The following is a 24531-nucleotide window of genomic DNA, read 5'->3' on the forward strand; positions in this document are numbered from 1 at the left end:
GGAGAATGGAGATACATTTTGTGCCAATTATAATGTGTCATATAACATTTCATCATTTTACACATTGTTTAGGCAATATTACTCAAAAAAGAGGTAATATTCAGCCTAACAAATTTTCAACATTCCAAAATTCAACTTTTTTTTGCTGTGGGATTGTACAAGCTTCAGTTTAATGGAAATTTTTCAATGATTTGACAAAATTAAATTTTACTTGATCCAATTATTTCATTTTTTTATTTGTGTTGTTCACTGAGTATTATTGAATTCCGCACATTTTCATTTTAAATAAATTACATTGTTCATTGTAATTTTTAGGAGCAAGATGTTAAATTATATTAACGCCGTTGTAATTTATTTTTGGAAGGTTGAAATTTGGTAGGTTAAATATTACATCTTTTTTGAGTAATATTACCTAAAACATGTTTAAAAATGTGATCTTGATGATAATTCACTGTTTCCTGATGTAATATTACACTTTTTTTGAAACAAAATCTGTCACAAACTCCTGATGAATATTACAATTTTTTTCAGTGTGTAGTTGTTGTTGGCATGGCTTTCGGTTCAGGTAGATTTTTTTATGACTTCAACTCCGACTCCAGATGATTTAGCGATTCCAACTCCAACTAAAGCTCTCAAACGCGTTAAAAATACTAAAAAATCTTCCTTCTGACAGAAGTTTATAAAACACATAGATACGAACACGAAGCCGTTAAACAAAAGCCACCGATGCACAGTAAAAAAATGTGTAAATTTGGAAGATTGAACATTATCTCTTTAATCATGAAATTTTCCTCAATTTAGGCTGAAAAATGACATTAAACCAGAAAAGTAAAGTACACTGAAAAAGAAATACACGCCACTTCTATGGGATTTTTAAATTTTTATGTTTAAAAGTAAAATTTTAAGGTGAAGTCACGATTTTTTTTTCGTTCAAAATTTTTGAGGAAATAGCCTAAAATGTTACAAAAAGACTCACGAAAAATGCAGGATGGTATGTCTCTCCTAAAAAAATACAAAAATCATTTACTAAAACTGTATTTTTGGATCATCTTAGGACCATTGTCCTAAGTCCAATCCTTGTGAAGATACAGCGGCTTTAAAAATAAAAATGTTGAAAAAACAGCTTTTTGTTGGTTTTTGGCATTTTCTATATGACAGACTTAATTTTTCAGTCTCGAAAATATTTTTACCGGAAAGCTCGTCCAATTTCCCATAAGATTGCCTTTGACAGCTTTTCAATTTGACTCGATTTGATATTTATGTAAGATGATTTACTATCCAGATTTCTACCACACTGAAAAAAATATTCTGTTTTCAGTTTTTTTAGCCCATGCATCCAATTGAAAAGCTGTCAAAGGCAATCTTATGGGAAATTGGACGAGCTTGCAGGTAAAAATATTTTCGAGACTGAAAAATCAAGTCTGTCATATAGAAAATGCCAAAAATCACAAAAAAAAACTGTTTTTTCAACATTTTTATTTTTAAAACCGCTGTATCTTCGCAAGGATTGGACTTAGGACAATGATCAATATAAAGACTTTATGTAAAATTGTCTGAAAAATCGATTCCCACTATCGTTTTATGAAAATTTTGACGTTTAGACCACATTACAAAAATACAGTTTTAGTAAATGATTTTTGTAGTTTTTTAGGAAAGACATACCATCTTGCATTTTTCGTGAGTCTTTTTGTAACATTTTAGGCTATTTCCTCAAAAAATTTGAACGAAAAAAAAAAGTGACTTCATCTTAAAATTTTACTCTTGAACATTAAAATTGTAAAATCCCATAGAAGTGGCGTGTATTTTTCTTTCAGTGTATTTTTTTCAGAAAGCCCGTCCAATTTCCTACAAGTTTTTCTTTGACCACTTTTTGGTACGATGCAACGCCTTCGAAATACAGTCATTTTTATATTACAGAAAACAAAAATATCTAAATAACTTACGCCCTTCTCAAATGTCATTTTCGAGTACAATTGGCTCCATATACACAAAAATGGCTTATATAGGCCTAGGATAACATGTCTACAAAGTTTCATTGAAATCGGAGAGGGTCGGGTACAAAAGTACCAGAAAAATACCTGATTTGAGATGGAATTGCTCTATTTTATTCGAAAACAATGACAATGACAACTACCAACATAAATCAGCGTTAATTTAATTTCATCACTCTCGTCACAAAAAGGGCAAAGATAAACGACGACAACTTAACTCCCGTAGGAGAAGAAAGTTTTTCTCCTGCATCGCAACCTCTTCAAACAAACAGGTGGGAGGCAGCACCGGAAGTGCACCTAATTGAAGGAAAATGCTCGTTCTTTCAGCAGCAGCAGCAGCAGTGATGAAAATCGTCGAAACTTTGTTATATTATTCATCAACGACTTTTTCTCAACTCCAAAGGAAAACTGGGGACCAAGTTTTGCAGCTTGAATTTTAATAATAGCGCTGAAAATTTTCAAGAAAAAATGAGGATTGAAAAAGATTTCAGTGCGAAAAGAAAAAAAAAACTGCCAAAGTTTTGTCCACTCATGGCATTCTAAGGAAGCTGCATCTGCACCATTGAAAAGTTGGTCAAAGATGCCCTAGGGGGGAAGTCTTAGCAAGAAGTCAACTTGGTTGTTTTGAAAAACTGCAAAGGTGAAAAGGAGTGTTTAAAAAGTTGCCGACTACTTGGGAGGAAGTCAAAGTTCAAAACTTAATTAAATAAATCGGTCCAACGAGAGAGAGAGGTGTGACTTGGTTGGGTGTCACGCCCCTCGGGCAGAGTTGCAGAGTTTATGTTTTTTTTACCTTTACCATAAGCTGGTATAGTGAAGTGGTCTTTTAATTGAAGCACTCAATGAACTCAACCTGAATTAACTCGATGTTTGTCTAACAAAGATTTTTCTATCTCTTTTTCTTTTGCAGATGATCAAAATGATGGTGACTGTCGTGATAGTGTTCACGATATGTTGGTTTCCGTTTAATTTTCTTATGGTAAGCAGAATAATTTAATTTTGAGGTTATAAATGAAATAAATATCTATACAAGGATAAAACAAAAGATCAAATCATTCATTGTTATATTGTTTAAACGTGTACTGGGTTGGGTTCCACAGTTAGCAAATTTAATTACCGTCAGTGGGGGTGACTATGGGTCAAAAAACGTTATTACTTTTATTATTTTAAAACAATAAAAACATTTCAAATTATATCAAAATAAACAATGTTGGGGGATGTTCTTGAATGATTTACCAACATTTTCCCAAATTATGACTTAGTAAAATCAAACCGTTCATAAATGCCAAGCGTTTTAAAATTGACCCAATCTCACCCCTTAGAGGGGGTGACATTGGGTCAAATAAGAAAATATTTTAATTTATTGTTGTTTAGCTTTTTGAATGCTTGCATTGGAGTAATTCTCGCTGAAAGTGGACCACTATTTACACAAGGTGCTCAAAAATCAAAAGCAATGTACTTTTCCAATAGCCCCCACCAAGTTATGAAAGAAACCATGTTTGGTTGGTTGAATTTGTCCTCACCTCGGCGCCACGAAGCTAAAACATTTTTTTTAATTGGTAATTTTTTGACTAAGGCGCGCCTACAAAATTGCTAATAACTTTGCAAAACTTCAACGAACCCTTGATGTTTAGGGGTGTTTTGGAAAGGAAATGGCCAGAGCTTTCGAATGAACTTGTCAGAAAAATACCGTTCGATACATTTTTTAACCACAAAACACCAATGTATTTTTAAAAGTCATTTTTGAAGGCCGGCGCCCCGCTTTATCGAAAAACTGACAAATCCATTCGAAAGCTGAGACGATTTCACATAAAGGACCAATAAATCTAAGGTGTATGTTCCTCCTATCTTTTTTAATCTAATTTTGATTCTGGGAGCGCAGCGCTTCGTTCGATTTTCGGGCACCCAAAATGTTGCAATTTGCTTGCCTCATTTGAAGGTTTTGTCAAAAAATATAGATGCTCACTTTTTAAATGATAGTTCATTGTCCAAGGATCAAAATGCACTTTCGATGATTGACCAATATTTATGTTTTTGGGTTCTTCCTGGCAATTTAATGTTGAAATTTGCTTTTTTTACGTTTTTTTTTTGTAAAATGCTCACTTACAAATGGGTGGACTTTTTTTCAGTAGAACTAATGAATGTAGCATGTAGGAAATTTCACCACGAACATTTTTATCTAAAAGAAAACGTAATTTCAATACTCCTGTGCCAAGATATTTTAGTTTTAGTGAGAAAAAAAGCGCTAATTTTACAAATTTCTCAGAATTAACCAGCACGGCCTATTATTTACATGCGGCATATGTTTTGGAGGCCACAGTATGGTTTCTTATAGTTATTTTGGTTGCTGAATTCGGATCCGGAATCAAATTTCAGATAAACAGTTAAATTAGGAGCCACGCCCAAAAGTTATTTGCGGTAATATGCTGGAATTTTAATCGCTCGTGAATTCGGTCATATTTCATCTTTCGCTCACCTTTAATTGATGTTTTACTCAAGGATATTTTTATGGAGAATGTTTTTTTCAACTTCTGATTGTTTTGAGAGGCCTCGTGGCGCGGTGGTTAGCGGCTTCGGCTGCCGATCCCTAACTGGCTATGGGGAATACACGCAAATAATATTGGAGCGTGGCTAAAATATCACGGTTCACTGTTAATCTGAAATTTGATTCCAGATCCGAATTCAGCGACCAAAATAACTATAAGAAACCATACTCTGGCCTCCAAAACATATGCCGCATGTAAATAATAGGCCGTGCTTGTTAATTCTGAGAAATTTGTAAAAAAGGCACTTTTTTTCTCACTAAAACTAAAATATCTTTGCACTGGAGTATTGAAATTAAGTTTTCTTTTAGATAAAAATGTTCGTGGTGAAATTTCCTACATGCTACATTCATTAGTTTTACTGAAAAAACGTCCACCCAATTGTAAGTGAGCATTTTACAAAAAAAAAAAACCTAAAAAAAGCAAATTTCAACATTAAATTGCCTGGAAGAACCCAAAAACATAAATATTGGTCAATCATCGAAAGTGCATTTTGATCCTTGGACAATGAACTATCATTTAAAAAGTGAGCATCTATATTTTTTGACAAAACCTTCAAATGAGGCAAGCAAATTGCAACATTTTGGGTGCCCGAAAATCGAACGAAGCGCTGCGCTCCCAGAATCAAAATTAGATTAAAAAAGATAGGAGGAACATACACCTTAGATTTATTGGTCCTTTATGTGAAATCGTCTCAGCTTTCGAATGGATTTGTCAGTTCTTCGATAAAGCGGGGCGCCGGCCTTCAAAAATGACTTTTAAAAATTCATTGGTGATTTGTGGCTAAAAAATGTATCGAACGGTATTTTTCTGACAAGTTCAATCGAAAGCTCTGGCCATTTCCATTCCAAAACACCCCTAAACATCAAGGGTTCGTTGAAGTTTTGCAAAGTTATTAGCAATTTTGTAGGCGCGCCTTAGTCAAAAAATTACCAATTAAAAAAAATGTTTTAGCTTCGTGGCGCCGAGGTGAGGACAAATTCAACCAACCAAACATGGTTTCTTTCATAACTTGGTGGGGGCTATTGGAAAAGTACATTGCTTTTGATTTTTGAGCACCTTGTGTAAATAGTGGTCCACTTTCAGCGAGAATTACTCATTGTCAAAAATTGCTATAAGAAAATGTTTGTATATGCAGTAAAACCAATAAAGCTAATTTTAAAAACCAGAAATTCACTTAACAGTGTGAAAAAATGATTACATTTCAAAGTTTGAGGTAAATTTATATGTTTCATTATTTTTTAAGTGTAATAACTATTCATAAATCATTTGTGTAAAGAGAGGTGATTTTTTAACGAAGTACTACTATGATATGATGATCGCCAGACCCACCTAAACATTTTATGCACGAGCACGAGTTCTTTGAAAAAGTTTTACGAATTTTTTTAGTATGTTGATAAAAAAGAATACAATTTTGTAGTTCTGAGTCATTTTATTTGGAGTTCAGTGTTATGACATGTGTGAATCTCGAGTGTTATAATTAACATTTCAGTTAAATGCTTAGAGTTAGTTAAAGAGTGTGAATCATTCTGTTAGACCAGTCATTAGTTTTCCTTGAGCACCCGTCGAGCCACCGGCTTCTTGGTCGGTTTTCCAGCCGGTTTCTTCGGAGGTTTCTCCGTCGGTTTCTTTCGTTGTCCATTTTCTTGATTTGAGATCCTGGCCAAATCTTCAGCAGTGACGCTTGTTCCCGCGGGAATGTCGAACTTCTTCCGACGTTTAGTAGGGGCACCCCCAACAACAGCAGTGCGTTTCGCGTTCAATAAATCCTTGAAGCTATCTTCGATTAGATCCGGCGAGCTTGGCACACAGGAAACGCTTTTAAGTAGAGGTTCAACCGAGGTCGGGAAGATGCCGCATTGATGAGATGGAACTCGAACCAGTCCTCAAAAATGGCGGTGTCGAACCAGCCACTTGTAGAGTTGTTGTATCTGGTTCCGGGCTTGGCCGACTTGTACACCACGTAGGGAGGCAGAACCTCGCCCGCTGCACTTCCGGCCATCATAATGGAAATACTGCTCTTGGACGTGTCCATTATATTCGCGGGATACTTGACACCGCGCTTCACGATGCACTTCCGGCTGCCTGTGTCGTCCGTCAGGTTTGATTCATCGAAGTTCCAGAAATTTTCTGGGGGTACTCCAACGGCCACTTCCAGAAGGTTGTTTATATATTCCGTCAAAATCTCCGCAGTGATTTTAGCCCGGCTTTTCTTGATGTTGGCCACAAATCTCACGGAAAGATCCGGATGACGACTCAGGAAGGACTTCGTCCAATCGCGTCCAGGAAAGTTCTCTTGGAAGCGCTCTACGTTCCGTCCCACTTTCGTGAGGTAGTGCTTCACGACATACCGGAGGTCATCCTCGGTAACCGGAAATCCGAATTCCGCCATTGTGACCAAGCATCTCACGAATACACGCTCCTCTTCATCCGTAAAAACCAGGGATCTGACACGCATGCAGTCCTCGTCAGAGGCGCTGTCAATATTGTTTACGTGTGGTTTTTGAAAAGATCGTATGACATAATTACATAAATTTTGTTCCCAAATTATGTTTTTGTTAGTTTTCACTGTCTTTGCGAGTTAGTTACAAGTAGGTATTACGTTTTTTTCCACATTTAACATTTATTAGATGAATAAATCAAAGTTCTGCTTGACTATTCAAGCAATACAACACAACGCAACACAACACACTGAACTAAACTAATCAACGGAATAGCATAATTTTCCTAGAAACAAAATAAAATTAGTTTGATCCTCGGTTTGATCCGTTCTGACTGTTGGGTTAAAATTAATTACGCTTTTAGAATACTTATTAAATTTCAGTAGAAAATTATTTAAACTAGCTGTAATTTAACACCAATGTGCTGATTTGCCAACATTAGGTTCTCGATGTAATTAAATGGTTCCCAAGTTCAAATTTGAGATTAAGCCTAGGATTAAACGTAAGTCTTTTCAAGGAAAAAAAGACTGAAAAAAGTTTTTATTTTTGTAATTTATGTCCAATGCGCATACGACCTTTTCAAACGCCACGCGCTAAAAACTTGGTTCGATCTTGGTTCGATTTTGACTTCACTCGTTTTATATGTGGATGACAGTCGTGACGTATCCGTGGTAAAAACGCGCTGGCCGCCGACGTCCTTGGTCCGGTCTGAGTAGAGCTTATTTCCGATTGTGCTTTTTGGAATTCCGTAAGCCTCGGAAGCCTCCCGGTGCGTCATTCCTCTTGCGATCGCCTTGAGACATTTCTGGAGGTTGTCGTCCTCGTAATCTCGGTATGCCCGTGAACCGGGCACTCTTGTATACGCGGGGCATTGTGCTGAAAATATTGGTAAAATTACTTCAAAACTTGATCTAAACTTTTAATAAATTCTTACCAACAACTCGAAAACACGCTGATTTTAGTCTGATTGTGCTGCAAATTGACAGTTTGACTGCTCGCTCTTTTGAATGTATTGGTGCAATGCTGTAATAAAATGCAATTATGATGGTGTGCGTAGCATGCCAAGGCTGACCCAATTTCACCCCACATTTTAACAAAATATTTTTTTAAAAATTCAATTTAATGTTATAAAAAATAATAGAAAAAATATGAATCACTAGCGATTTATGTTGAAATGATCGTACACTCATGTTTTTTCCTGAATTTTAGGCTGAATCACCTTTGAGATTCCCTTACCAGGCAATTTTTTGGAGGCAATATTTTCGGTGAAATTTTAACATAAAGTTTAAGGAATATTTTAGTAAATGCTAGCAATTTTGATGACTATATTGTTCATTTCACATGTTGCTAAACATGTCAGCTGTCTGTTGCTTATGATTTTTTTTAAAAAATAGTTAAGTATTTTGAGAGTAATTAGTAAAAACAAAATTATCCATTTTTGACCCAATCTCACCCTCCAGACCCAATGTCACCCCTACTGACGGTAACACTTAAACGCACGGGTAGTCATTTTCACCTTATTATTTTCTATAACTGTTGGTAGAATAGACCAAGTTGCTTTCGATTTTAAAAGATCCAGATTTGACTGTACAAAAAGCTGTCAGAAAGGGGAAACAATTGTCCAATTATACCGGAGGTATTCCGGATTCCGTTGGTTGATTTGAAATTAAATAAAAATCAAACTCTTTTCCAGGTCGTCGACGTCGACCCCGGCTGGTACCTGCTGCCGTACATCTGGTTCGCCTTCCACTGGCTGGCGATGTCCCACAGCTGCTACAACCCGATCATCTACTGCTACATGAACGCCCGCTTCCGGTCCGGCTTCATCCTGGTGCTGCACGGCGTGCCCGGGCTGCAACAGCTGTGCTGCTGCATCCGGCACACCCCGGCCACCCTGGCCCGGAACGTCGGCTCCAGTGTGGCCCTCGCCGGTGAGATGCACAACGGGATTCACGGGGGCCGCCAGCACGGGGGCGGGGCACTGCTGTCCCGAAAGAAGGCTAGAGTGCGGGTTAGAGTGCTACCAGCAAAACAAGCTAACCTACAACATTGTTTTTGAACTGTTTTGTTTAATTTTTATTCCAAACTTATCTTTTTATGTTTCTTGTTTCCCGATTGCAACTTCCCGCCTTTTCTACTTCATCTTTCTCTTCTCTGGTCGTAATTCTGTCGTTAACTGTTTGTAGTTGTTAAATATTTGAAGTTTTGAAACAATAGAATAGTCTAAAGCTTTCTCAAATAAAATAAACCTGCCAATGACCCGATGATTCAAAGTCGGTTCCATTTGGAGTCACAAACAGTGAACTGTACTTTTTTTTTAAATAAAATATCGAACTTTTTCAATCAAACTAATTCAATAAAGTGTCAGAAACGCTAGTTTTCATGTTACACAGTCATTTATTTCAAATTGTCCGTTCAGTGTCGCAAAGCAGAATGTTTGAATGAATGAAAACCATCACATTTTCACATTTATTTCTGCAAGAGACTTTTTCAAACAAGTTGCCAGTTTTTTGAACATATTTGTAGCAATATAAGGACAAACTACGGCAAACTCTCTTCCAGCGAGACAATACCCTTTCATATATGGGGAAAACTTTTCCACCCAACATAAAGGTAACCAGGTCCAGAGCTATCCGCATGATTGCATTCTGCTTAATTACTTTCTTTCCGGAGCTGCCAGTGCCAGATGGATTGATTGTGGCTGCTCGTTGAGGTTTGCCTCAATTTGGTGGTGTGCGAAAGTTTAATTAAATTTCGTTCCAGTCTACCGACAACATTTGTTGTGGTGGTGACAAATTTTGCAAAGGCAAACCACTTTATGAGCACCACGGAATAATTGAAAAAAAAAAAACAGAACAGAATAATTCAACCGCATAATTCAAATTTTCATTTCTTTTTAGTAAGAATGGCAAAAATGGAAATTTTCTAAAATCTTAACGGTTAATCCAATTGAGGTCAAATTTGTTCCAGAAGCTCGATTATGGTCTGGATTATGATAGGGGGAAAATAAAATTGATAAAATGCCAAAGGAACAGTTTTGGAATTTGGTGAAAAATTGGCTTTTACTTTTTTTAGGGGGTTTTTCCCCTCACAGTAAATTAGTCCAATAGTTGGAAATCAAGAACTACATTACCAACATGGATGAAAATTTGGGAGGATGTAGGGCTCGAAAATGCAATTTTTCGGATACATAAACTATTTGAACATTTAAATTTTCGACCGAATTTTTATTTGAAAACCACCTGATCAGGTGAAAACATATTCCGAGTCCCCTAAAAAAATTATAAATTCAAATTTGGTATGGAACTGGTTCAGGTTAAGCACATCCCCTTTCAAATGCGACCAAGAGAGCTTAAATCCATAATATGGGCTCTGAGAAATCCTCTACCACAAAATTGAGCACTATTTTACCACACACGAACGACACGCGTGCTCTACGGTAAGTCGATCCCCAGATTCGGATATTGGAGATAGACCACTTCTGTCATTGTCAATCGATCGGGCGTCGAAAATCGATCTTCCATGATTTTTTGCAGATTTTCGAATAAATATGTCTCGAGAAATAATCGGATTACGAAGCTTGGGTTTGAGTCGGAGCCAAAAGCAAACCCTATACCTTTCTTTAGTAAGAAAGGCAAAAGTACTTAAAATTTCCCTTAAAATGGCATGTCCCAAAACATTTTATAGTCTAGTAACGAAAGGTGGCAGATTTTTTTTTTAAAGTGATAGTGGATTTCTTTCGCATTGTTTTAGTAATACTGTTGCCAAAAGTAGGTAAAATGTCTTGGAATTTATTTTTGTTTGAATAACTTGAAAAAATATTAATGTATAATAAGTTTATTTCTACAACAGCTTTCGGATAATATAGCAACTGAGTGGATAAGTTTTCCAAATATCACGGATTAAGTAGTAGCCAGGGCAATTGTTTCAATAACCAAGGCAAATTTTGGCATTTTGACCACTTTTTGAGGGTGCCGAATATCTAATTTCAATTTTAAACTTTTGCACAAAACACTGCATCATTTTATGTGATCTTTTCTAATAAAAAAACGGATGATGTTTAAAATAAACTAGTGTGCCAGTCGATGATGCTCTTAAGCTGTCACTTTTGGATCCTATTATATTTCTCGTGATTGTTATTATTAATTGAAATGAAAAATATTGTGACACGAGTTGCTTGGAAGCAATAAAAGATAGAACAGACCACACACTTTGGAATGCATAAATTAACCACGTCATCTCAATAACCACATTGCAGTTTCCTGAAACATCTCCGTTCTCCACCCAAATTAGTAAATATCTCTAACGCTACACTGAGCGGAAAACTTATAACCCAAGAAATTCTCCGAAAACCACCTGCCCACACACACACACAAACGCATCCGAGCGCTTCCCGTTGTTAATTAAAAATACATTTTTAAAATCCTCAAATTTATGCTTCCGCAGCTGTTCATGCAAAATGGGTAACGCCAACTTTTTTCTGGAGCTTTCACTGTTTCTGAATTCTGAGTAATTCCCGCTTCGCCTGTTGCTCTTTATTTTTGGCAAAATTCAAGTTCTTCCTACTTAGAGAGTTATTTTTAAGGGGGAGGCATACATTCAAAACAAATTGCTGTAGTTGATTTTAAGGGACAGCGTGCTACCGAATATTTTAAAATTAAATATTCTTCAATTGGTCAAACAAATTGGATTGAAACGACATGAAACCCTTCCATTATCAAATTGTTTTATTTGTTGTTTATTTGGAAGAAAGTGCTCAAATCATCTGATAAGCAGGGACAAATATTTACATTCTTCACTATCAATGCAGGCAAAACAATTCTTCGTGTTAGTGTAATACTCATACGTACAGTGAAACTTCGTTGGTCTGACATGATTCTGTTTGAACCTCGTTGGTTTGACAACTAAAATTTTATGAACTGTCACTTTTTACAGTGCGCTCACACACTCTAAACGTAAACAAAGTATACAGCAATAAACGGGATTTCACGCAGATCATATTGAATTGAATCTTGTAACAAGGGATTGTTTTGTCTGATTTTTTTTGTTATTGCTTTCTAGAGGTAGAATAAACTCACTGCTCACACTGTAATGCGCTCACCTTAACCGTACCAGCTTCGTTACAAACCGTTTCCGGTAGATAGCTTAACGTTTCAACACTATTCACCGTCAGAAGTTCCTCTGCCCCTCTCAACCAGTCACAGCGCCACCTGTTGAAGTGCAGATCCACCCTGGCCAGCAGTGGGAACCCGGCCGGAAATCCGTCAATCCGCTCCAACTGGTTCGAGGCCACGTACAGCCGTTGCAGATTTGGAGCGTTTAGATGAGTCAAATCCAGACTGGTCAGTTGATTCCCATGAAGAAACAGTTCGGCCAGCGCTGGAAGGTTCACATTCGTGGCCGTCACCGTCCGAATCCGGTTCCAGCCAAGGTTGATCTTCCTGAGGTGACTCATGCCGTTGAACTGGTCCAAATCGACGCTTTCGATACGGTTCTGACACAAATCTAGCACCGCAAGCCGGCTTAAAAACTGAACGTTTCTGGGAACACCTTGCAGAGATCCTTCCAGGTCGAATAGCTCCAGCCGGAAGTTGTCCGTCGGATCGATGACCACTTCGCCCGTTCCAGCGCGGAGGCTGGTGAAGGACTTTAGCGAGGGTTTAAGGTGCACCTTTGGAGCGGATCCGTCCAAGATCCATAGTTCGGTGGCGTTGCCCAGAAGCTCCGACGAGAGGTCGGCGCCGTCAACGACGGTGCAGTTGGTCAGGTAGAGCGCCGGTTTCGGTTTGGAGTTGAACTGCTCGGTTAGGAGGGAAGAGCTCAGGACACGATTTTCAACGCAGTGTACGTTTGGGTCGGTGGGCTGCGAGCAGCTGAACTCTGAAGTGGCTGCTGCCAGAGCTCCAAGACAAGTAACGATTAGAAACGAAATCATCCTGAACTGTTCGGAGAGTCAGACAGTACTGATGTGCTGGTTTAGCATCATGAAAAGTTTATATACGAAATGATCAACTGATAAGCTTAAATGGCAATCAGTGAAGGAAAAATTAAAAAAAAATGAATTTTTGCAGTGAAAAAAATGCATTACATCTTTTAAACCAAATGACTCGCCTTGTGTAATTACATTTTAATTTTTTTTTAACAAATGCTTTCCCGTATTGGATGGTTTATAGCACACAAACATCACAATATTGTTCAATCATAATTTTTAGATTTATTTCAAAGCTTCCAGCATTTTAAACATATGCTGGCTTTTTCATCTGCCCAAAAATGATAAAAAATTAAGGATTTGATGATTTATTTGCACTGTTATTTTTTTTTAGATTTTCTAGTTTACATCAAAACCTGTTAACACTGGTTCTTGCAATGCAACTTATTTCTAGGAAACGGAATGTATTAGCATGATAACGCTCGCGTTGTTGGTAAGCTTTAAGTTTAATGGCATCTTAAAAGCAAACAGTTAGTTGCCTTCTCAGATGATAACACAGTTGAATTAAACCACAGACAACAGACGTTTTGACTCTATCACCACCTTGCGTAAAAACTTGCAACGGTTTTATTGAGAATGGCAAGCCGTTTGTGGCACTGCCGTCGCAGAGGAGATTTGACATCTCTCCCGCGCTGCTCTCAAGTGTAAACATCAACTTTGGAATGCACGTGGTTGGGCCAAGGATCTGACACGAATGCAGTTTTCTGAAGTCACCGCCAGAGGCGATAAAAATGACTTCAATATTGAAAATGGTACGTAAACACAACTGTTGAATACTCGGTTTAATCACAGACAACAGACGTAGCAGCTAGAACAAAATAATTTGAAAATGGTGTGTAAAAACAAGGCGGTAAAAACTAACGCCATCTCGTAGTCTATTGCCACTTGCGACAATAAGCCTGAATTTAGACTGCAGTGCACCGCAGCTTTTGCAGGAGCCGCATTCTGATTCTCACCATCATGCTTTTGATGATTCTAAGTTTTTTTTTATAATTTAACTTTTTGCTCTGAATTTAACTCAAACTCATCTGAAGCGATAATCAAAATAATAACCTTCGACATTTCAAAACTAAAACTAACATCACATCTCGACGAAAAAGAGGCATGACAAATTTAGATGAGAATGAGAATGCGTCCAACCACGTGCTTCATTATCCCGGTACGAGAATAAAACTCACGACCTCTGGATTAAAAACCCAGTACGCTGCAAGTCGAAACCCAGGCCCTACCGGTCAGTATTCCCAGTGAGCAGATTTACTCTTTGAAGGGATCTGACTTTGCCGAGCCAGACAAGATGAGAGCAGCGCGGGATAGATGTCAAATCTCCTCTGCGACGGCAGCGCCACAAACGGCTTGCCATTCTCAATAAAACCGTTGCAAGTGTTTAGACAAGGTGGTGATCGAGCGAAAACGTCTGTTGTCTGTGTTTTTATGCACTACCAAGTTCACAATATCACAAATTTCAATTCAATTAGATCATCCCTAGATCATCCAAGCGTACCCACTCAATTCCAAGCAAGTCTTAAATGCTAATGAAACTCACATTTTCAAACCTTATTATCAGATGATTTGAGCACCATATTCCACACACCCGGGGGGCCGGAAACGAGCATATGGAACGCAAGCCGTTTAATACGGGGGTGTCGTATCCTTCTTGGGAAGCTTCCGGCCTCGGGTTTCAATTACAGTTACCATCTTTACAGTGTGCACAGAAACCAACCCGGTGCTAACCACATCTTCCATCAATTTTCCAACCAGGAATCGATGAGGTATCGCATCTGCATCGAGTTAACACATGTACGACCTACATAAGCACCCGGAGGAAGACCAACCTCAACGTGCATCAGGTAAGGATAATGGATATTATATGAGTTTTTGGATTGAATTCTGTACTCTGGATTCAATTTGGATTAAATTGACCGCATGTTTGTTCTTGGAAGGGTACTTTTAAGCTTTGAGTTCATTTAATGTATTCAAGCCACTCTGCGACAAGTCTTGTATATAATTTAATTTTGTGATTAATGGAGAAGTAAAAAACCACAAAACAAGTTTTCCATTAAATCTATCAGATGTCAGTTCCTTGATGTGAGATTTTGTTGTTGATTTAGTTTCTTCAACCAAAAGGTGAAGGTTTTAATAAGAAATTTTATCACCAAAAAGTTGGTTAAAAAAATTGATTAAGCAGAAAAATTTAAAACCAAAAACTAAAAACTAAAAACTAAAAACTAAAAACTAAAAACTAAAAACTAAAAAATAAAAACTAAAAACTAAAAACTAAAAACTAAAAACTAAAAACTAAAAACTAAAAACTAAAAACTAAAAACTAAAAACTAAAAACTAAAAACTAAAAACTAAAAACTAAAAACTAAAAACTAAAAACTAAAAACTAAAAACTAAAAACTAAAAACTAAAAACTAAAAACTAAAAACTAAGAACTAAAAACTAAAAACTAAAAACTAAAAACTAAAAACTAAAAACTAAAAACTAAAAACTAAAAACTAAAAACTAAAAACTAAAAACTAAAAACTAAAAACTAAAAACTAAAAACTAAAAACTAAAAACTAAAAACCAAAAACTAAAAACTCGGTTTTAACTCGGTGAAAAAAATCTTTTTTTTGCCATTCCGTCGTGAAACTACTTACTTTTCCTGTCATTCTTGAACGACGAAATAGCCTACTTTTCTGTACCAAAAATAACAGAATCGAATAGCAACACTTTTCAAAATAAATGCTGAAAAGTTCTACTTTTCAGCACTTGTTTCGAAAAGTAACACTTTTCAACCTTTTTTTGATTTAAACAATTTATTGACAAAATACATGAAAATTTGACTTAAAATTTTACTCAATGGGTGTTTTCCGGAATTGCAAAAAATGTTGCATGGAACTCGTTGCAAAACTTGATTTTTTTCAGCACTCGTCGTATTTATCCAACTCGGTGAATCTCGTTGGATAAATGTACGACTCGTGCTGAAAAAATCCTCTTTTTGCAACTTGTTGCATAAACTACTATTTCATACAAAAATGTCTCCTTTCAATTGCTAATAACTCATCAGGGTTAACTCAAATCGTTTTGTGGTCGTAGACAAAGTTGTTTGCTAAAATTTTTACAAAAGAACCTTGACAGAATTCCACATTTAACGCCACCTTATGATGTAATTTTGAAATTTTTGTTTTTCCCCATACATTTTTGAGATTTTTCCATACAGACTTCAACAATCAATAGCGACCCTTAAATCTTAACCGATTTGGCTCAAAATTGGCACAGTTACCGTAAACCGGGGTGACCCTGATAGGATTAAATTTATTTTTGGATTATTTTTCCAGATGTTAAAGATTTTCTCAAAATTAATATTTTTATAACATTTTATGGGGTAGGCCACACAAGGTCCATGTACTATCTTTGAAAAAAAGTTATTTCAATAGTGCTTTAAAAAATCATTGCGTTAAAAATTCTTAATTTACAATTTCGGTATGACTAGTTTTTCTTGTTAAAACCAAATTTAAATGGTTCAAATTTAATGATTACATCAAATTTACAATCACTAAGGTTGGTAATAGAGCAATTCCAGCTCAAATCAGGAATTTTTCTGGTACTTTTGTACCCAACCCTCTCCGATTTCAATGAAACTTTGTAGACATGTTATCCTAGGCCTATATAAGCCATTTTTGTGTATATGGAGCCAATAGTACTCGAAAATAACATTTGAGAAGGGCCTAAGGTATTTAAATATTGTTGTATTTTGTAATTTAAAAACTACTGTATCTCGAAGCCGTTGCATCGTATCAAAAAGTGGTCAAAGACAAACATGTAGGAAATTGGACGGGCTTTCTGAAAAAAATACACTGAAACAAAAATACACGCCACATCTATGAGATTTTTTGATTTTTAAGTCTAAAACTTAAATTTAAAGGTGATGTCACGATTTTTTTTCGTTCAAAATTTTTGAGGGAATAGCCTAAAATGTCACCAAAAGACTGACGAAAAATGCAGGATGGTATATCTCTTCTAAAAAAATACAAAAATCATTTACTAAAACAGTTTTTTTGAAAAGTGGTCTAAACGTCGAAATTTTTTAAACCCGATAGTGGCAATCGATTCTTCAGATAATTTTACATAAAAGTCTCCATATTGACCATTGTCTTATGTCCAAGCCTTGGGAAGATACAGCGGTTTTAAAAATAAAAATGTTGAAAAAACGAGTTTTTTGGTGGTTTTTGGCAATTTCTATATGACAGACTTGGGTTTTCAGTCTCGTGAATATTTTTACCGGAAAGCTCGTCCAATTTCCCATAATTTTGTCTTTGACAGCATTTCAATTGGATGTAAGGGTTTACAGATATAAGCTTAACTACATTGCTTATAACTGAAAATAGAATATTTTTTTCAGTGTGGTAGAAACCTGGATAGTAAGTTTGCTTACGTAAATATAAAAACGAGTCAAATCAAAAAGCTGTCAAAGGCAAGCTTATGGGAAATTGGACGAGCTTTCCGGTAAAAATATTTACGAGACTGAAAACCCAAGTCTGTCATATAGAAATTGCCAAAAACCACCAAAAAACTCGTTTTTTCAACATTTTTATTTTTAAAACCGCTGTATCTTCCCAAGGATTGGACATAGGACAATGGTCAATATGGAGACTTTTATGTAAAATTGTCTGGAGAATCGATTGCCACTACCGGGTTTTAAAAATTTCGACGTTAAGACCACTTTTCAAAAAAACTGTTTTAGTAAATGATTTTTGTATTTTTTTAGAAGAGACATACCATCCTGCATTTTTCGTCAGTCTTTTGGTGACATTTTAGGCTATTCCCTCAAAAATTTTGAACGAAAAAAAATCGTGACATCACCTTTAAATTTAAGTTTTAGACTTAAAAATCAAAAAATCTTATAGATGTGGCGTGTATTTTTGTTTCAGTGTATTTTATTCAGAAAGCCCGTCCAATTTCCTACATGTTTGTCTTTGACCACTTTTTGATACGATGCAACGGCTTCGAGATACAGTAATTTTTAAATTACAAAATACAAAAATATTTAAATACCTTACGCCCTTCTCAAATGTTATTTTCGAGTACTATTGGCTCCATATACACAAAAATGGCTTATATAGGCCTAGGATAACATGTCTACAAAGTTTCATTAAAATCGGAGAGAATCGGGTACAAAAGTACCAGAAAAATTCCTGATTTGAGCTGGAATTGCTCAATATATTTTTTATGAAAATAAAATCATTTTTTACATTAAGTTAACTATGTTTACAAGCTTTATAACAAAACACATAACATTTTTTGAATATTGTCACAATTTTGTCTGAAATTCGAATGCGAATCAAAAGTATTCACATTTTATCTGAAATTTTTTCTACTGAAAATGCCTGTAAATTTGAAGATTTTTTGAATAATATTTCAAAAACACATAATATTATTTTACCTTCTCCTAATGGAAAATTGTTCAAAGAACCGAAAATGCAATCCTTTTCCGATTCAAAGTCATGTTCATAAATAAAATCATGACAAATTCAAACGGATTTTAGTATTGTTTGCGTTTTATGTTTAGCATAATTATTTAAAGAACTAAACTTTCTTTTCTGTTAATAATACACTACTCTTATTTTTTCGGATTGTTTAAATTCCGGAAAATAAAATTTTCAGTGCGCTGATAAACTGATCAATTTCAATTTAATCTAAATAGCACGACAGCAACTGTAGGGGAGAGTGGGGAGACTTGATCCCCGGGGACACTTGATCCCAAGCCTGTATCTCGTCAGCATGTGGGTAAAACAATTAGCTTTGTTCTAGAAAGTTGTGCGAAATTAACTAAAAACTCATTGTAGAAAACAAAGCAAAAAATTAAAAAATGTTTAGATTGAGTTACACACATTTTTCTAAAGCGAGCTGCAAAAAACTTCCAAGAGATCTTTTTTTCTTTGTTTTGATATGTATAGAAAACTCTCAAAAATTATTCAAAAAAATATATTTTATACCTGAATTGCTTGATAAACTTATCAACTCCAAAACCCTTACGCATTTGATGTTAAATTTATCGTCATACTATTTTTACAATCAATTTTTGAAAAAAGTGCGTTTAGGGAGACTTGATCCTTGCATTTTTACAGTCACTGGAATCAGCCTCAAGATTAATTAATTGGGCTGGGTTTTCATAAATAGATTCCTTTAATAAAGTTGAACATAACTTACTGCAGTTTGAACTTTTTTTCAAAAGTTTTGTAAACAAAAATTTTCAGCTTTTGTAAACATGCTTAATTTTGGTCTAAAAAATAATATTTTAAGTTTTCAAATATTTTACATACTAAACTTGTTATATTTTGAACACAAACGTACAGGTTTTATGTAAAATTGCTGTAACTTATAGAAAATTAAAAGTTTGGATGAAAAAGAAACATTTTGCTTAAGATTTCTTCAAAATGTTGAAAGGGGGATCAAGTTTCCCCTAACATTTTTAAAATGCCGGTTTTAAATATTTTTTAAAAACGCTTGGCATGATTCGAAGAGTTCATGTGATGAAATACCCTTATTAACCAAACATAGATGAATGTTTAAGCTTTCAATTCATGCAAAAAGTTTGTAGTTTTGTGAGAAATTGACAGAGTTATGTGCGATACAAAAAAAGGGGATCAAGTCTCCCCACTCTCCCCTACAGCTACTAATCTTCCCTCTTGAATCTGTCTTGAGTCCTGATACTTCAACCGACGTTTCTCCCTCTTTATCCTCCACAGGTCCAATCAACCGAGACCTCCTTGCTGCGGTGATATCAGCAAAGTTACGACTGAAGAACGGCCACCGGCAACGGCATCGGCAACTGCGGCAACAACAACAACGACTGCACCAAGAGCACCACCAAAACCTACAACAGTTGTGGCCAGTTGATTTCTTCGTCCCCCGCCGGAAGGTCAACGTCGGCAAGCGATCGTTGCCGGCTGGAGGCCACGATTGTGGAGGAGGATTCCAGCGGGGGCGGGGGCAATGCATCCGTTGGTCATCATCAGGCCACCACGTCGTTTAGTAACGGGACTGCTGCTGCTGCTGCCGGTCCTCCTCCGGGTGATAAAACCAACGGACACGGCAAGATTCGTTGAAGTTGGGATGGCTTGGAGGATGGGTTGTACAGTGGAACAGTAAAATTACGATGTTTTGGAAATGGTCAGAACATAAACGCCACCTGATGTCAAATAATCGGGGTTTTACTGTATTGGCGTATCGATTACAGGGTGAGATGAAAAGTGAGTAAAGAGTTGTGTTCGAAGAGGATAGAAAGCAGGGGAATGTGTGGTTTTAAATGAAATTTACTCACTCACTTGCTTTGAGGATGGTTGACTGGATAACCCATCTGTGGACTGGGCTATGGACTGAGCTATGGGACTGTATGAGCTTGATAAAAAAAACTATCCTGAAATTCTTAAAACTGAGGTAATTAAAACCAAAAATGTTACTGGAAGCTAACCCAACTCCATATCATAACAAAAAAAAAAACATTTATTGAAATTGAGACCGATAAAAATGTCCAAGATAGCAATTTCAAAAGAAGACACAAAAAATCACGTTTAAATACTTAATCGAAAATAACTCCCTTTCTAGAAAAGTGTCTGGTCTATAAAAAGGATTCTTCGAGGACCCAACATGAAACCAGAATTAGAATTCCTGGAAGGTCCCTGGTTTTCCTTTTCAAACGTTTTTCTTTCCAATGAAGGTAATTGGATCAATGTTCTCGTAGAACTTCTCCATTTTGTTTATTGATAATTTAAGCTGGTACAAATATTTTAAAAAGTTTTGACACCCCCTTATTCAAAATCGACCCAAAAAAAAACTGAAAACAAACAAACAAATGTTTAAGAGCGTCCAATTTTCCGTCCCGGGAAAAAAATTCCCAGGATTTCCCGGAAAAAAATATTTTCCGTTTCCCGGGAAATTTTCAAATTTCCCCGAAATTCAAGCGAATGTATTCATTTCCTTATCTTTTTTGAGCCAATATTTGAAAATGCACAGATGAAAAAAAAATTAAAGAAATTAATAGGATTTTATTTAGTTCAATTAACTGGTACTATTCAATTATTCAGATGGTAAGCAAATTTCATGGCATGATTTTTTTTTCTGATTAATTATAAATTCAAAACTGAAAATAGATCTGACCAATTCTCTACGAAATCGGATTTTTTTAGAATTATAGTTTTTTGTATTTTAATCCGGCTGAAACTTTTGTGGTGCTTTCGGTATGCCCAAATAAGCCATTTTGCGTCATTAGGTTGTCCATATAATTTTCCTTACAAATTTGGCAGCAGTCCATACAAAAATGATGTATGAAAATTCAAAAATCTGTATCTTTTGAAGGATTTTTTTGGATCGATTTGGTGTCTTGGGCAAAGTTGTATGGATAAGGACTACACTGAAAAAAATGATACACGGTAAAAAAAATGGTGATTTTTTATTAAACTTTTTGTCACTAAAACTTGATTTGCAAAAAACACTATTTTAAAATATTTTTTTCATTTTTTGATGTGTTTTAGGGGATATTAAATACCAACTTTTCAGAAATTTCCAGGTAGTGCAAAAAATCTTTGACCGAGTTATGAATTTTTTAATCAATACTGATTTTTTTTCGAAAAATCGAAATATTGACGCAAATAATTTTCAACTTCATTTTTCGATGTAAAATCAAATTTGCAATCAAAACATACTTAAGTAAAATTTTGATAAGGTGCACCGTTTTCAAGTTAAAGCCATTTTTTGGTAACTTTTTTGAAAAAAGTCGCAGTTTTTCATTTGATTTTTTCTATGTCTCACCCAAACAAACCCCCATTTTCTAATGTCGATATCTCAGCAACCAATGGTCTGATTTTCAATGTTAAAATATGAAACATTTGTGAAACATTTCCGATCTTTTCGAAAACAATATTTTCAAAAAAATTTAATCATGACTAACATTTCCAATGGGCCAAACATTCAATATCGGGCCCTTTTAAAATGTTAGTCTTGGTTTTAATTTTTTTTAATTGATTGAAAAACTTCACGAATGTTTCTTGTTTTAACATTTTAAATTGTACCATTAGTTGCTGAGATATCGACATTAGAAAATGGTGGGTTGTTTGGGTGAGACTTAGAAAACATCAATTTTTCTGTTTTTAAACACTTGCATGGCAATATCTCAGCAACTAAGGGTCTTATCAACAAAGTTTAAAAAGCAAAATATTGAGAATTTTTCAGCTTTCAAAAAGAATGTTTTTAAAGGGGCACACGGCACAAATAAAAAAAAATAAAAACTGCTGAATAACTCAAAAAAGTTACCTAAAAATGGCTTTTACTTGAAAATGGTGCCCCTTATCAAAATTTCACCAAAGTATTTTTTGATTGCAAAATTTTTGCAACCAATATTTAGTTTTTTTTAAATCAGTATTGATTTAAAATTCATAACTCAAAGATCAAAGATTTTTTGCACAACCTGGAAATTTCTGAAAAGTTGGCATTTTATGTCCCCTAAAACATATCAAAAAAATATATTTTTTTGCATATCATTTACATTTACATCATTTACTTGATTTACAAAACAAGGTCCACGTGGTTTATGGATGGTCCCTAATAAGGCCGTTGCAAATATTTTTCATGGGTTATGTCTAGGGTTAGTGATTTTTCGCGATTTCACGGAAGCTGCGTAATCCGTGAAATTCGCCCCTGGCCGTGAAATTTGGGAAATACCGTGAAATGCCACGAAATTTGAAATATTCAATTGAAAAATCGATACTCAGTGCAATAAGGCTGTATTTTTTTATTCAAACATTTTAAAAGATTTTTAACAACCATTTTAAATGCAGTTAACAAATAAAAAAGTTTTTCATATCAGATCTACATTCAGCAATTCCCCACGAAAACAACATGATTCAAAAAAAAAGTTCTCCGATCGGGCTCAAAATTTTTCTGGAGGTTCCTTGGCCGAAATAATTAGACCCGTATTTTTTGTTTGGCCATTAGGGTGACCTACGCCGGGTTAGGGTGGTACAAAAAATGTCAATTTTCGTCATTTTTCGCAAAAACCACTTTTTTTCTAAAAATCATATCTCCGCGCCATTTCATCCGATTTTAGCTGTCCTAGCCGCAAAAGAAAGGTGATTAATTTGGAAATTTAGGAAAAATAGTAAGAAGTTTCAAAAATCTAGCTTAACATTTGAAAAGGTCGTATGAAAACTTAAAATGCTGTTTTGAAGGTCTCGGGACCAAAGGGCCTGTGTCTGAAAATATTTTTATCGGATTCCTCGGAAAATTTCACATAACATATCAAAAAATGGTGAAGTTATGTTTCCAATACTCTGAGATACGATTTTTTGAAAATAAAAACTGGGTTTTTCGACGCGCCAGGCGCAAAAATATGAAAATAACGAAAACGGGAAAAAGTCGACTTTTTTCACTAAAACTGCGATAACTTCAAAATTTCAGCGATGACCTATACATTTTAGGGTACCAAAAGTTGCGTATTTCAATTACAAAAAATTTGGTACCCTAACATGTATAGGTCATAGTTGAAATTTTCAAGATATCGCAGTTTTAGTGAAAAAGGTTGATTTTTTGCCGTTTTCGTCATTTTCCCATTTTTGCGCGTGGCGCGTCGAAAAACCCAGTTTTTATTTTCAAAAAATCGTATCTCAGAGTATTGGAAACATAACTTCACCATTTTTTGATATGTTATGTGAAATTTTCCGAGGAATCCAATAAAAATATTTTCAGACACAGGCCCTTTGGTCCCGAGACCTTCAAAACAGCATTTTATGTTTTCATACGACCTTTTCAAATGTTAAGCTAGATTTTTGAAACTTCTTACTATTTTTTCCAAATAGCCAAACTAATCACCTTTTTTTTGCGTCTAGGACAGCTAAAATCGGATGAAATGGCGCGGAGATATGATTTTTTGAAAAAAGTGATTTTTGCGAAAAATTACGAAAATTGCCATTTTTCGGACCACCCTAACATGGCGTAGGACACCCTAATGGCCAAACAAAAAAATACGGGTCTAATTATTTCGGCCAAGGAACCCCCAGAAAAATTTTGAGCCCGATCGGAGAACTTTTTTTTTGAATCATGCTGTTTTCGTGGGGAATTGCTGCATTTATTTTTTGAAGATATTTACAATATTCATTACAATATTCAACAAAATGCAGATATGTACTTTCTTTATTTAACAAAATTCCAAAAAGATTTTAATAGAACCTTACTCAACACTTCTTTGAAATAAAACGCAAAAAATAGCTTTATTATTTTATCTTTAAATTTTTGTAAAATTTATTTTAATCAATCAACAATGTTAAACAACGATGAACAAATTGCATTCAAATATTTTGGATATAAATTATGTGTTTTAATTCTATTGATTAGTAAAATAATACATATTGAAATCATATTTGTTAATCATTTTGCAATTTATTATTTTTATTCTTGCATTATCAATGAATGTAAAAACTTCTTTTAACGAAGTTTTGTCTGAACTTAATTAAAATACTAAGATTTCCCTATTGATGAAATTAAGGAAAGAAAAAAAATCTTTATTTCACTTATTTTAATTATTCTAT

The 24531-nt window shown here is 35.2% G+C and overlaps 2 protein-coding genes across 3 annotated transcripts in view; one reads left to right on the top strand and one right to left on the bottom strand.

Moving 5' to 3' along the window:
- LOC120426070 (RYamide receptor-like) overlaps positions 1–24266 on the top strand; it is a 347566-nt gene extending 323300 nt beyond the window's left edge. Inside the window, exons 6-9 of one of the 2 annotated variants that reach the window (XM_052706153.1) lie at positions 2902–2970; positions 8669–8906; positions 14723–14811; positions 19699–24266. In XM_052706153.1, the coding sequence (XP_052562113.1) occupies positions 2902–2970; positions 8669–8906; positions 14723–14811; positions 19699–19731 (429 nt within the window). In that variant the 3' untranslated portion in view covers positions 19732–24266. Of the gene's footprint in view, positions 1–2901; positions 2971–8668; positions 9492–14722; positions 14812–19698 lie in introns of those variants that run through there. The other variant, XM_052706152.1, reaches the window with a different exon arrangement.
- LOC120417035 (leucine-rich repeat-containing protein 58-like) lies at positions 11680–12948 on the bottom strand. Its single transcript, XM_039578980.2, has one exon. It carries the CDS (start codon positions 12908–12910, stop codon positions 12050–12052), a length of 861 nt encoding a protein of 286 aa, XP_039434914.1. The 5' UTR covers positions 12911–12948; the 3' UTR covers positions 11680–12049.
- Positions 24267–24531: the final 265 nt, after the last annotated feature.

The sequence above is a fragment of the Culex pipiens genome, chromosome 1, assembly GCF_016801865.2.
Source record: "Culex pipiens pallens isolate TS chromosome 1, TS_CPP_V2, whole genome shotgun sequence".
In the NCBI taxonomy this organism is placed as follows: domain Eukaryota; kingdom Metazoa; phylum Arthropoda; class Insecta; order Diptera; family Culicidae; genus Culex; species Culex pipiens.

Bases quoted from the DNA above. Each gene is read 5' to 3' on its own strand.
- LOC120417035 (XM_039578980.2), bottom strand. From the start codon at position 12,910: ATGATTTCGTTTCTAATCGTTACTTGTCTTGGAGCTCTGGCAGCAGCC.